We start from the raw sequence: 15,382 nt of genomic DNA, 5'->3' as shown, positions 1-15,382 counted from the left end.
CAGTGACAGAGATTCCGATTTTTGGACCATTGGAATCTCCTCTGGGGCAGTGTGACCAGTGCAAGGTTGACGTCCCATACCACCAGGTTCAGGAAACACTACTTTTCTATCACTATCAGGTTCTTGAACCTACCTGCATAATCTCTAATCCTACCTCAACAATGGAAAAACCATGACATACGTCTTGCACCACCACAGACTTGTTTTCTAATTGTATATTTTTGCACTAATGTCTTTTTCTTTTCTGTCATGTAGAATTTATGTCTAATTTATGTTTTTGTGTATTGTCTGAATCTATGTGCCTTTTATGCTGCTCAAGCAGGATTTCCATTGTACCTGTATCTCATCTGCACATGACAATAAACATGACTTGATTGCTTAAAATGAACAATGTACTTTAAAGGAAAAATCTGAGATTAAAACAGTTAACACATCTAATAAAAATATTAACGCATCACAAATGCACGTTTAATCAATTATCTTTTCCCATTAGTTAGCGAACCTTACTGCTTTCCATCCCTATCATGTCCTGCTCAGCTTCATTATATATTGTGGAGCACTATATATGGCAAGTGTTGATGTCTACTGTGAAGTCACTGTAGAGGGAGAAAGGACTGTGGCCTGTTACTGCAAGTTAGTCTGTGGTTTACCAGATGCCACTGTAGATTACCACCGACATGGAGAACTGTGGTTTCAGAAAAGAGAGTTGGAATTACCGATTGTCTTCATTGCTGTGTTTTTTACATGCAAAATTAGTGTCTGTACAGTACACTTTATTTATTTAGAAACCATGGGCAAGTCATGTTGCTATGATTGGTTTGTACACATGCTTTACCTCCAGTGTAAATCTATATATGGTGGTGATGGTACTTTATAGTTTGGTGCTTTTCTAACATTAAATAATTGTAGTTTAACTTTTTAATATTCTTTGAGGTTAAGAAAAAAAAATTCTTGAGTTTTGTTTACGGTACAAATGTAGTGCACCCATAAAGTTGGAGAATGCTGAATGAATCTCACTTGAATGACATACTTTCAATGCATGTTGAATATTGGTCTTTCTACAGACATTGTCCATCGGGATCTAAAACTAGAAAACATCTTGGTTAAAAACATTGAAACCAGCAGTGAACTTGATATGAAGTTAAACATCAAGGTAAACTGAATGGGTTGTGAAATAAGAAAGATGTAGAAACAAGAAACTGCGGATGCTGGTTTACAAAAAAAGGCATAAAGTGCTGGAGTAACTCAGCAGGTCAGGCAGCAACGCTGGAGAATATGGATAGTTGACGTTTTGAGTCAGGACCCTTCAGATTGTTTATAGGCGGGTGGGGGGGGGGGGGGGGAGAGCTGGAAGAGAGGAGGGGCAGGACAAACCCTGTAAGGCAGTAGATTGGTGCAGGTGAGAGGGTTCATAGGCTGATGGTTGGACAGGTATTGGGTTGATACGGGTGAGGGGTATTTTTGATTTGTAGATGTTTGGATAAAAAGCAGATGAGAAGACAGTAGGAACAAGACAAATTGAAGAGATTTGAAGAGACAGATTGAAGAGTTGCAAATTGTAAAGCTAGAGAAAGGAATGTAGGTGGAAGGTGAGGGGAGAAATAGGTGTGAGTCCAGGTGGGCCACAGGGATGGCAGGTGGGTGGGGGGGGGGAGGGGGAGTGAAGGGTGGGGTTTGTGTGAAGAAGTGAGGGGGGAAGGTGTTGTAGTTATCTAAAATTGGAGAATTCAATGTTCAGACTGTTAGGTTGTAAGCTACTCACCATCTGCCTATCAAAAACTACCCTCGCCTATATCAACCTATCGGCTTCTCCCTTTTCATCTCTGACCTATTGCAATGTCTTTCCATCTCTGACCTATTACATGTCAGGCTTTGGCCTGCCCCTTCTCTCTTACCCCACAATCAGTCTGAAGAAGAATCCCGACCCAAAATGTTCTAGAGAGATGTTGCCCGAACCACTGAGTTACTCCAGCACTTTGTCTTTTTTTTTGGGTTGTGAAATACTATTATTTTATAAAGTTGAAAATGGGCCAAAACTAACCTCTGGCAGGTGCTACCCTTAAGATAAATTATAAACTTAAAAATGCATCTCAAATCATCCAATTTGGTTTGGAAAGCAATATAGTTCAAGTAACATTTGTTCGATATTTCTGGAAAGGTGCAGCTATGCCACATTTCCAGCAGTGACATGGTTTCTATGCTGTCAGACAGTTGCAATTTCCGCCTGTTCAGAATGAAGCTGTTGTCTTTGGTTGCCACAATAAACCACATCCCCCTCACTGAATCTGTCCTCTTATCCACATTTTGAAGCTGCACTAGATATGTCTCAACCCCTTGTTCTTTTTCAACCTCAGAATGAAAGCCCTCGTTTCCACCGCAAAATGACCTGTTTGAATCTTTAACATTGACCGTTCAATTCTATTTCCACTGCGACTGCTGGAATTTTGTTTGTTTATGTCACTCCATCTGCTGATTCCAATGCTTTCTTTAGCAAATTGTCCTATATTTACTAGGTGTCTTTCTTGGCTTCATCTACTCATGCCAGCATTCAAATCATAAAAGTTGGTGCAGATGCATAAAATTATTAATCAGACGTTGGGTTTTATTTCAAACAAATTGGAATTGAAATACGAGGAATTAATCCAAGAGCTATCATTAGATCATATCTAGAGTATTATTGTTAAAATGGTGTCTAAGAAGTAAGCATTTCAGGAGAGATTTTACTGGGAATATTGGTTCTCCTGGGTGTTGTAAATAACAAACCACTGAGCTAAGACACAGTGGAATCTGCTTGCTCTTTCTTCCAATAAATTTATGAAAATTGGGTATATTTCTGTACAGGCACGCATTCTGATTGGGTGACCCAGTTGCAAGAATTAAAGAAGTGCCATTTTTTCCACAGTGGGGAAGGAGACAGCCGGTGGTTAGGCTATCATTTCACATCAAATAGATTGGATTTTGCTCAACTCAGCCTGCCCCATTGCATTTGTTTCTCCTGGGATCCTTGTGACTTATAGTATAGTGACTTACAGTATAGTATAGTGCCTTGTGTTTTGTGGTCTCAGTACCCAAAATGACCAGGAGGTGTCATCAGTGTCCCATGAAGTATCGTGTTCCGTGAACAGCAAGTTGGACTGGTCATTGTACTGTCACATCTTTTCCATTGTTTCTAAATGTCCCCAGTGAAGAGATTATAAACTATGATCTTATAAACATTAATTCAAACATTGAGATTAACACAATGATAGAAATGGCTTAGGTTGGTGGAGATACTTTGCAAAGAATGAGATTCCAGGTAAACAGGAAACTTGTAAATTGAATGCACTGTGAAAAAAACATTGCAGATCAGAAATGTTCATGTGATAGGAGAAATATGTGGAAAATTAATGTTCATCAAAATGCATTGGCATGTGCTACACATAACCAGGACTCTTCTAAATGGTACTTTTTTTTGGCCCAGGTGACTGATTTTGGACTTTCTGTGCAAAAAGGGGGTGTTGGTAGTGACAAAATGTTGCAGGCAACCTGTGGAACACCTATGTATATGGGTAAGAAATCTGCTGTTGTTTACATTCCAGTTTGCATTTACTGCACAGAATTTTCCCAATTCATTCAATGCATATAATCATTTTTTCCCCAAATATTGTTTCTTAATTTTACCAAAATAATTCTTGCTAAAACATCTTGCTAAAACATATTACAATTATCCCATTTATTCTGTATATATAAAATAAGTTATTAATGTAAATATTTACATTAATTTCCATAAAATCTGCATGCCATCATGCCTCTCTACTAATTTACTGGTGGAAGTGAATCTTATGTAGCTAGATTTGAATCTAATAATCTTTTTGATAGTGATAAGCATTTTTTTCCTTTTAACAATGCTGAATGGTTCATATCCGTTGAATAAAATATGTTGGAACATAAATGTTTCACCACTGGAAATATTTGATACCAAGACCATTGAATCTTTTAAGGGGAAATTAAATAAATTTTTGATTTAGGCGAAGACTAAAAGCTTTGGGGAGAATGCAGAGCAGTATAAATTAATTTGAAGTGGTCTACCAAAAAGCTGATAAAAACACAGGCCTATGCTTCCAACATCTTTGTTTGAAAAATATAAAAAATATTATCTAAAAGTTAATATTGACACCTGAACCTTGAAATTAATTTGCTGTGTAATCAATCCCACTCACACAAATTACACAGAGCAATATAATATAGCACACACATATAATTTAAAAGTAGATTTTGATATCCTTGATGGAAGATGGGCAGTTTACTTTTAAATTAATTTAAAAGAGAAATTCATATTATTTAATCAACCTTTTGACATTTATGTGATATATAAAATGATGCATTCCTTTTAGGAATACAGTGCCCTCCATAATGTTTGGGACAAAGACCCATCATTTATTTATTTGTCTCTGTACTCCACAATTTGAGATTTGTAATAGAAAAAAATCACGTGGTTAAAGTGCACATTTTCAGATTTTAATAAAGGCCATTTTTACACATTTTGGCTTCATCATGTTGAAATTACAGCAGTGTTTATACATAGTCCCCCCATTTCAGGGCACCATAATGTTCAGGACACAGCAATGTCATGTAAATGAAAGTAGCCATGTTTAGTATTTTGTTGCATATCCTTTACATGCAATGACTGCTTGAAGTGTGCGATTCATGGACATCACCAGTTGCTGGGTGTCTTCTCTGGTGATGCTCTGCAGGCCTTTATTGCAGCCATCTTTAGCTTGTCTTTGGGGCTAGTCCCCTCAAGATTTCTCTTCAGCTTATAAAAGGCATGCTCAATTGGTTTCAGATCGGGTGATTGACTTGGCCACTCAAGAATTGACCATTTTTTAGCTTTGAAAAACTCCTTTGTTACTTTAGCAGTATGTTTGGGATCATTGTCTTGCTGTAGAATGAACTGCCATCACTCTGATATAAGTTAATCTTCGTCTCATCTGTCCACAACACCTTTTCCCAGAACTGTGGTTGATCTTTTAAGTACTTCTTGGCAAACTGTAACCTGGCCATCCTGTTTTTGCGGACAACCAGTGGTTTGCATCTTGCAGTGTAGGAAAATAACTGCAGATGCTGGTACAAATCGAAGGTATCACAAAAAGTAACTCAGCATCTCTGGAGAGAAGGAATGGGTGACGTTTCGGGTCGAGACCCTTCTTCAGACTGATATCAGGGTGGGACAAAGAAAGGATATAGGTGGAGACAGGAAGACAGTGGGAGAACTGGGAAGGGGGAGGGGAAGAGAGGGACAGAGGAGCCATCTAAAGTTAGAGAATTCAATGTTCATACTGCTGGGCTGTAAGCTGCCCAATCGAAATATGAGGTGCTGTTCCTCCAATTTGCGGTGGGCCTCACTATGACACTGGAGGAGGCTCATGATAGAAAGGCCAGACTGGGAGTGGGAGGGGGAGTTGAAGTGCTCAGCCACCGGGAGATCAGGTTGGTTAAGGCAGACTGAGCGAAGGTGTTGAGCGAAACGATCGCTGAGCCTGCGCTTGGTCTCGCCGATGTAAAGAAGTTGACATCTGGAACAGTGGATACAGTAGATGTTGGAGGAGGTGCAGGTGAACCTCTGCCTCACCTGGAAAGACTGTTTGGGTCCTTGGATAGAGTTGAGGGGGGAGGTAAAGGGACAGGTGTTGCATCTCCTGCGGTTGCAGGGGAAAGTGCCTGGGGAGGGGGTGGTTTGGGTAGGAAGGAACGAGTGGACCAGGGAGTTACGGAGGGAACGGTCTCTGCGGAAAGCAGAAAGGGGAGGAGATGGGAAGATGTGGCCAGTAGTGGGATCCCGTTGGAGATGACGGAAATGTTGGAGGATAATTTGTTGGATACGCTGGCTGATAGGGTGGAAGGTGAGGACAAGGGGGACTCTGTCCTTGTTACGAATGGGGGGAGGGGGAGCAAGAGTGGAGCTACGGGATATAGAGGAGGCCCTAGTGAGAGGAAGAGGAGCAGCCCCGTTTCCTAAAGAATGAGGACATCTCTGACACCCTAGTGTGAAACACCTCATCCTGGGCGCAGATACGGCGTAGACGGAGGAATTGGGAGTAGGGGATAGACTTGCAGTGTAGCCTCTGTATTTCTGTTCGAAGCCTTCTGCGGTGGTCATTGACAAATCCACACCTGACTCCTGAAGAATGTTTCTGATCTGTCGCACAGGTGTTTGGGGGGTTTTCTTTATGATAGAGAGAATTATTCTGTGATCAGCTGTGGAGGTCTTCCTTGCCCTGCCAGTTCCTTTGCGATTAGTAAGCTCACCAGTGCTCTCCTTCTTAATGATGTTCCAAACAGTTGTTTTTGGTAAGCCTAAGGTTTGGCTGATGTCTCTAACAGTTTTATTCTTGTTTCTCAGTCACATAATGGCTTCTTTGACTTTCATTGGCACAACTTTGGTCCTCATGTTGATAAACAGCAATAAACGTTTCCAAAGGTGACGGAAAGACTGGAGGAAAGACCAGGTGCTGAGAGTTCTCTTATACCTGCATTAATGAGACAATTAAACACACCTGAGCAATTTCTAAATGGTGAAACCAAAATGTATAAAAATGACTTTTATAAAAATCTGACAATATGCACTTTAACCACATGTGATTTTTTTCTATTACAAATCTCAAATTGTGGAGTATAGAGGCAAATAAATAAATGATGGGTCTTTGTCCCAAACATTATGGATGGCACTGTATTAATCAGTGTCTTGGAATATGGTATATTTCTAAATATTACATAAATTTGAGTGAGATTTTGTGCAAGCAACTGGCTTCATGTTCTTGTAACATAATCTTTTAACTCTTAACGTTGTGGTTGCTTGTAGTTATTCAGCAAGTGAATCATAATTTTCCCATTATGAGTGATTAATGTAAGTGAAGATTCTTTTTTTCGGAATGCAATATACAATGCAGAAAAGAACGTGACAAAAATAATTTGGTTTTCTAATAGCAAGTTACTGGTTAGCAAAGAATTGTATCAATTATCTTCATGGTGCAGGCTGAATCGAAGCTGAATCTACCAAACCGTATTTTGGGTTTTTCATGGCTTTTATAAATTGTTAATCTTTTATTAAAAACAAGATTGTTGTCATCTTTCTCAGTACAGTCCATGGTCACTAGATGGTGCTATACAGATTGAATAAAGGCACTAGTAGCTGACTTAACGGTAATATGCAGTGAAAAAGATAACTCCCTGAAATGTAATCACCTGATGCTACCTTTTATCAAAAAGGTCATTTCGTGTCCCTCTGGAAATTTGATTTGCCTATCATGGCAGAATGGCTGTAAGTGCAGATAGTTGAAGTTGAAGTCAAATACATTTTATTAGCCAAGTATGCATACGTATGAGAATTTGCCTTGGTGCTTTGCCCACAAGTAACAACACGACATACAGTAAACAATTAAGAATAAAACATAAAACATTAAAACATTAAGAATAAAATATTATAGTTTAAGAATGAAAAATGAAATAAAATACCAGAGCAAAAGGAGGCTACAGACTTTTGGCTGTTGAGTAGAGCTACTGCTCGTGGAAAAAAGCTGTTTTTATGTCTGGCTGTGGCGGCTTTGACAGTCCGGAGTCGCCTTCCAGAGGGAAGTGCTTCAAAGAGTTTGTGGCCCGGGTGGGAAGGGTCAGAGATGATCTTACCCGCTCGCTTCCTGGTCCTTGCAATGTACAGTTCGTCAATGGGGGGAAGCCAACAACCTTCTCGGCTGATCGGGTACACGATTGTGTGTATGTTGGGACTTAAGAAAGCTAGCTATGAACACTGTTTCTTATTGTTACTGCCGTGATAGGCTTCTGGGCAAGAAACAGGATGTGAGCAGTGATGCAGATGTTGGCATCTGCCAGATGTTGGCAGATGGACTTAATTGTAGCTGTAACTAACCTTGATCTTGTGGGAGTGCTTCAGCATTAACTGTTTGCAATTTAATCAATAAATTGAAGGAGGGAACAAAATGTACAAAATTTGATGACCGAATTGGGTGGGACTGTGAATTGTAAGAAGAGTAGAAAGGGGCTTGAGGGAAATTTTGGCAAATTGAATGTTTGGGCAAAAATTTGGCAGATGGGGTATACCACAATAAATCTTAGATTATTCACTTTGACTTTTAACAGAAAAACTAATATTTTACTGGTGATGAAGAAATATTGGTGTACAAAGGGGACTTGGGGGCAGTAAGCCATTAAGATAGATGGTACATGGCCTTCAGAGGTGTCGAGTGCAGGTGCAAGGATTACTTACTACATTTCCTTGGAGTTTTGGTGTGACTTTGCCTGGAGTATGGTTTGTTGTTGTGATATCCTTACCTCAGAAAGGATATACATGGAAATGCAGAAACGGTTCATCATATTGTTTCTAGAATGGTCAGACTGGCACATGAAGAGATATCAGATCTATGAGGTTGTGAAAGTTGAAATACAAAATTCCTGCAGGTTTAGACAACTGGATGATGAGAGGATCTGTTGACTGGCTGGCGATGTGTTTCAATAGAGGGGTGATAGTTTGTTAATATGAGTTAAGACAATTAGGACCAATAAGAGGACAAATGTCTTCTCTCTGGTAGTAGTGAAATTAGTGGAGGCCAAGTGACTGAATATATGAAGGTGGTGGATATAATTTTGAGAATCAAAAGATGTCTAGATTGTGGCGAAGATAGCAGATTATGAGAGAGGATCAGTGTGACATAATTGCTTTGAATGGTGTAGTAGTCTTTAAGGTCCAAATGTCCTACTATTTGCTTTACTTCTACCTTTTATTTTATTGGATACCTAAATAAGAAATTGCCTTAAAAATCGAAAACCAAATACGCTTATAATATTAGATTGAGCAAGAGTAGGAATGGAAGAATGGTGACTAATATATCTAAATGTTCTGGATGCTAAAACAAATTGGAGGCTTGTAAAGTTTTCATGCAGCACAAATAGTCGAGAATGGGAAAACGTTAATTGGATATCCAATGAGTGAAATAAGAAACATATGACCTAAGTAGAAAATGATTTAAATAACATTCCTGAATGATTACTTAGAGAGACTGGGAGATATGAACTGGATTAGTGCAGTTTCCGTGGTTTACTTTGTTGTCCCAATCATCAAAGACAACTTCTGCTTCAACCAGCACTTGGCCTTAGTTTCCTTTGTTCCTTACTCAATTGTCCTGCATTCATTAAATCTTTAATTAACCATTTAATTTTGTTTTTATTTTCAGCTCCGGAAGTTCTCAGTGCACACCAGTACACTCAACAATGTGACGCATGGAGCATAGGAGTCATTATGTATACATTGTAAGGAAATTAGTATTAACTTTACTTGGGATGAATGAGTTTTATATAGTATAAATAATGTATATAAATATATATGTATATAATATAATATATATGTATAATATATAATATTGTGGCCACCCCTGGGGATTAGGCCACTCCCTGATCGAACCCCTCGGCACTAGATGGACAGGTCTGGGACAGCCCGAGGCTACGGGTTTCCCTGGAGGGGTTTGGTGGCAATCCTTTGTCTTGTAGTGTGTGGATGCAGTAATCTTTATTAAATGACTTTCTTGGTACTTGCCTGGCGTCTCGCCTTATTTCGGGTCCAGACATATGCACTGCTGCACTGGTGACCCCGACGTTCCATTATTTGTTAAGATGGATCAAAACGCAGACCAGGGCCAGCTCAGCGTGGTCGGACTAAAGCTGCCGACGTTTTGGACCACCCAATCGGACGTCTGGTTTCAGCAGGTGGAGGCCCAGTTTAACCTCCGGGGCGTCACTGTGGGTGCAACTCGCTTCTATTACGTGGTCGGTCCCTCGATCAGGAGACCGCCGGCCGCATCAGGCCTTACCTTTGCAATCCTCCGATGGCCAACAAATGCCGAGGTCTGAAAGAACTCGTGCTCCGTAAGTTTGGCCTCAGTGAATTTGAACGGGCGGCGAGAATCTTCCGGATGGACGGCCTCGGGGATCGGCAGCCGTTGGCCCTGTCGAGCGACATGCTCTCGCTCCTCGACAACCTCCTGCCCTTTCTGTTCGGGTATGCCTTTCTCCAACAGCTGCCGGACGATATCCGCCTGCAGCTTGCCGGCGATTACTTCGTGGACCTGCAGGCCCTGGGTGAGAGCGCCGACATGCTTTGGATGACCCGTCGACGAGACATGAATGCGCTGGACATGGCTTCCACGGCACCGGGATTCCAACCGTAAGTTGGTGGAGCCATCGATCGCGTCTCGGCTGCGCCTCGGAGGCCTGCACGAATGCTCCCCGCGGCTGTTGCTTCTACCAGCAGCGCTGGGACGCTGCAGCTCGTCAGTGCCGCCAGTCCTGCTCGTTCCCGAAAAAGATTCATCGTCTCTTCGCTTGAGATCGGCGCTCCGGGGGTCGCTTCCTTGTTGATACCGGGGCGGAGTTGAGCGTCCTGCCCCCTTCACCGGCGGACATTCGTTCCGGTAAGCGGGAGCCCGTACTCACCGCGGTGAACGGCAGCCCCATGTGGACTTATGGGGTTTGCATGGTCCTGCTCAACTTCGGGGCCTGTCATTTCCCCTGGCCAATCACCGTCACCGATGTCTCTCAACCGTTGTTGGGCGCTGATTTCCTCCGGGCTCATTCCCTCCTGGTGGACGTCAAGCGGCAGTGCCTGGTCCACTCCGCCACGATGGAGCCAATCGCGCTGCGTCTGGGCGATCCGATTGCGCCGCCGGCTGGCCCGCTGGCCCGCTGTCTTCTGTGGACTCCTGCTACGCACAGGTACTGGTCGAGTTTCCTGACATCCTGACCCCCCAGTTCCACGTGTCGAGCCCCAAGCACGGGGTGGTGCACCACATTCCAACTACCGGCCCGCCCCTCCACGCCGGGAATGCCGGCTGCCGCCTGATAAGCTCCACCTCGCCCGGGAGGAGTTCTGTGCGATGGAGTCCTTGGGGATTGTCCGTCCCTCCGACAGCCCGTGGGCTTCCCCGCTCCACATGGTTCCTAAGGCAAGCAGGGCCTGGCGGCCTTGTGGGGATTATCGGCGGATCAATGACGCACCACCACAGACCGTGCCCCACATCCAGGATTTCAAAGCCCATCTGGCTGGGGCAACTGTATTCTCCAAGGTGGATTTGGTGCGGGGCTGCAATCAGATCCCGGTCCACCCGGATGATGTGCCCAAGACGGCAATTATCACGCCATTTGGACTTTTCAAATTCCTCCGGATGCCCTTCGGCCTTAAGAACGCCGCGCAGGCTTTCTAACGGCTCAGGGACGGAGAGTGCCGCGGTTTCGGCTTCGTATTCATCTATCTTGACGACATCCTGGTGGCTAGCTGCTCGCAGCAGAAGCACTGCACTCACCTTCGGCAGCTCTGTCAGCGGCTCAGCGAGCACGGCTTGGCTATCAACATCGCCAAGTGTCTGTTTGGAGTTTCTACTATCGACATTCTCGGCCACCGCGTGACCACGCAAGGCGCGGTTCCCCTGCCGGACAAGGTCGACGCCATCCGCCGATTTCCCCGTCCATCCTCTGTGCGTGGTCTGCAGGAGTTCATGGGGGTGTTGGCAGCCGCTGGCCTTTTTCAGTCGACATCTAAGCAACGCCCAGAGGAATTACAGCGCATTTGACCGGGAGCTCCTCGCCCTGTACCTGGCGGTGTGCCACTTCCGCTACTTTTTAGATGGCCGCGCCTTTCACCGCTTACACGGACCACAAGCCCCTCACCTTCGCCTTCGGAAAGGTTTCCGACCCGTGGTCCACATGGCAGCAGCGGCAGTTGGCGTTTGTGTCCGAGTTTACCACCTCCATCCACTACGTCGAGGGCAAGGAGAACCGGGTCGCTGATGCGTTGTCTCACCCCACCGTCAATGCCGTTCTCGAGATGGCCCCTGGCATCGACTATTCTGCCCTGGCGGCGGCTCAGCTATCGGACGACGTGATGTCCGCCTACCGGACTGCCATTTCTGGCCTACGTCTGGAGGACATCCCTGTCGGTCCTGGAGGGGCGACGCTACTGTGCGATGTCTCATTCAGTCAGCCGCGCCCCATCTCCCCTGCAGTCTGGCGCTGGAGAGTTTTCGACATGATTCATGAGCTGGCTCACCGTTCCATCCGGGCGACGACGGCCCTTGTGGCTGCCCGCTTCATGTGGCACGGTTTGCGCAAGCAGGTTGGTCACTGGGCTCGAACCTGCATTCCCCGTCAGACTGCCAAAGTCCAGCGCCTCTCCAGGTGTTCTGTGTGCCCCGCCAGCGGTTTGATCGCATCCACATGGACATTGTGGGCCCACTACCGCCGTCCTGTGGCGTCACTCACCGCCTCACCGTGGTGGGCCGCTTCAAGCGGTGGCCGGAGGTTGTTCCCCTGACTGACACCTCTGCGGCCACGTGCGCTCGTGACCTGGCGGCGCACTGGATTGCCCGTTTCGGCGTGCCCCTGGACATTTCATCAGACCGGGGAGTCTAGTTTACGTCTCAGCTGTGGTCGGCCATGGCTCGCCTGTTGGGTGTTCAGCTACACCACACCACGGCCTATCACCCGCAGGCGAACGGCCTGGTGGAGCGGTTCCACCGTTAGCTTAAGGCTGCCCTCAAGGCTCGGCTCACGGGCCCGGACTGGATGGACGTGTTGCCGTGGGTCTTGTTGGGCATAGGAACTGCTCTGAAAGAAGACTTGGCCTCCTCCGTGGCGGAGCTCGTCTATGGGGCTCCGCTCTCAGTGCCTGGGGAGTTCGTTCCGTTGGCACAGAGGAAGCAGGAGCCGCCGTCATCTGCCCTACTGCATCTCCGTGAGAAGGTGGGCAAGTTCGCTCCGGTACCAACGTCTCGTCACGGGGCGTTTCGCCCTCACGTCCCGTCTGCCCTGCGGGACTGTGCGTATGTTTTCTTGCGCCAAGAAGCTCACCGGACGCCGCTCCAGCGGACGTATGAGGGTCCTTTCAAGGTGCTGCAGCATGGGCCAACGACGTTCGTACTGGACATGGGGGGCTGGCGCGAGACGGTGTTGGTTGCACGGTTGAAGCCGGCTCACATGGACATCGACCAGCCGGCGCTAGTTGCCCAGCCTCAGCCTCGGGGCTGTCCTCCATCTAGGCACCCTCTGCCTTGGCCTTCACTGGTCCCTGTGCCGGCAGGTATGCGCACTCGGGCTGGTCGTCTCATGCGTCCCCCGGTTTGTGCCTCCGGTTCTGGGGTGGGGGGGGGGGGTGGGGGTCCTGTGGTGGCCCCTGGGGATTAGGCCACTCCCTGGGTCGAACCCCTTGGCACTGGATGGACAGGTCTGGGACTGCCCGATGCTACTGGGTTTCCCTGGAGGGGTTTGGTGCCATTCCTTTGTCTGTCTTCATATTATATCATATCATATATATACAGCGCGGAAACAGGCCTTTTCGGCCCACCAAGTCCGCGCCGCCCAGCGATCCCCGCACACTAACACTATTAACACTATCCTACACACACTAGGGACAATTTTTACATTTACCCAGCCAATTTACCTACATACCTGTATGTCTTTGGAGTGTGGGAGGAAACCGAAGATCTCGGAGAAAACCCACGCAGGTCACGGGGAGAACGTACAAACTCCTTACAGTACAGCACCCGTAGTCAGGATCAAACCTGAGTCTCCGGCGCTGCATTCGCTGTAAAGCAGCAACTCTACCGCTGCGCTACCGTGCCTTGTAGTGTGTGGATGCAGTAATCTTTATTAAACAACCTTCTCAGTACTTGCCTGGCGTCTAGCCTTATATCGGGTCCGGACATCCGCACTGCTACAATATATGATATATATATATAACAAATAACCTGTACACACAATGTTGATTAGCAATTCCTAATCCTCGATGCAATTCTTAACAGCATTGATGTGTAGAGGGATCTTGGAGTCCAAGTCCATTGCTCACTGAAGATGGCAAAACAAGTAGATAGGCTGGTTAAGAAGGTGTATGGTTTGTTTGGCTTCATTGCTAAGGACATTGAATGTAAGAGTTAGGGAGTCATGATGCAGCTCTATAAGACTTTGTTCGGGCACTTTGGTGCGACCACTAGTTAAAGGCTTCCAGTTCAAAAATTAACTTTTCACCGTCACCCATCATTTATTCCATGAAGCCAATTCTCTATCCAGTCGGCTAGCTCTCCCTGGATCCCATGCAATCTAACCTTCCAGAGCATCCTACCATGTTGAACCTTGTCAGATGCCTTGTTGAAGTCCATATAGACAACATCTATGGCTTTGCCCTCATCAACCTTTTTGATTACTTCTTCACAGAACAATCATTTTCATAAGACATGATCTTGTACAACTGTAATATAACATCCCAACTTCTATATTCAGTTCTGCCTTTGTTTGACTTCCCAAAATGCTCTGCCTCACATTTATTTGGATTAAACCCCATTTTTACCATTCCTCAGCCCACTTGCCCGCCTGATCATGATCCCACTGTAACTCTTGGTAACCATCGTGATAATCTATGATACCAACTATTTTGGTGTCATCTACAAACTTGTTAATCATGTGCATTCTTGTCGAGGTCATTCATATAGAACTGCAGCAGGCCAGATGCTGGAAAACAAACAAAAACAGAAAATGCTGGAATGTCTCAAAAGTCAAGCAGTATATGTGGAAAAAGAAACCGTCTTCAGCCTAAAAGATTAAATTTGTTTCTCTTTCTTCAGATGCTGTTTGATCTACTGAGTATTTCTGTTTCTGCCTCAGCAAGCATTTCCATCATTGTACAATTTCCAGGTTAATGTATGTAATGAAATTATTTTCAAAAACACCTTCTGATGAATATGAAGTCCTTTACAATCTGGAATTTGATGTTTTGTAAATTGTTTAATATATTTTGTGCAGTAGAATATTCGGCCACAAAAGGAGAAAATTCCACTAGGAAGACTTTTGACTGATTCCAAGATTGTTTTTTTTTCTGTTGATTCTTCTCCTTTTCACAACTCTTTGTTTTTATAACCAGTAGATACAATCTAATTGGCAGTTTTCTTAAAATCACGTTTTGTATTTTGGATTTATTCCTTCCCTTGAGGTCTGATATATGCTTTTAAAATTTTAAGCCAATCGGCAATAAATGGTGCCCAGAGAATGATGGCTAACGTGTTGGAAATATGCAACAAAAATTGTGATGAAAATTGAATGAAGGGCATGCATACATGAAATATTTAAGATTGTACATCTCCACGTCAGTTTATTCTGAACGTGGGGAATAAATGGGTGATTTAGGCACTTTTGATGCAAACGCAACAAAACATACGGTATCATCCATAATCTTTCCTAAGAAGTTTACCTTTCTCCACAACAAAATACTCTGCAAACCTCCCTCCAAACATACTTCCCGTCATTGTGGCATTAATGAAAATTTACTCGGCACAGCATCATGAAATACTGC

General features: G+C 44.7%; 1 protein-coding gene across 15 annotated transcripts in view; it reads left to right on the top strand.

The window, feature by feature from the left end:
* The window catches only part of stk33 (serine/threonine kinase 33), a 106,253-nt gene that overhangs the window by 65,135 nt on the left and 25,736 nt on the right, over positions 1-15,382 (top strand). For all 15 annotated transcript variants that reach the window (XM_078414725.1, XM_078414727.1, XM_078414728.1 and 12 more), the window contains 3 exons: positions 1,065-1,153; positions 3,461-3,548; positions 9,228-9,303. In XM_078414725.1, the coding sequence (XP_078270851.1) occupies positions 1,065-1,153; positions 3,461-3,548; positions 9,228-9,303 (253 nt within the window). The remainder of the gene's footprint in view (positions 1-1,064; positions 1,154-3,460; positions 3,549-9,227; positions 9,304-15,382) is intronic.

The sequence above is a fragment of the Rhinoraja longicauda genome, chromosome 18 (genome assembly GCF_053455715.1).
Source record: "Rhinoraja longicauda isolate Sanriku21f chromosome 18, sRhiLon1.1, whole genome shotgun sequence".
NCBI lineage: Eukaryota > Metazoa > Chordata > Chondrichthyes > Rajiformes > Arhynchobatidae > Rhinoraja > Rhinoraja longicauda.
The sequence above is the reverse complement of the archived record's forward strand: the minus strand, read 5'-3'. Positions and strand labels throughout refer to the sequence as shown.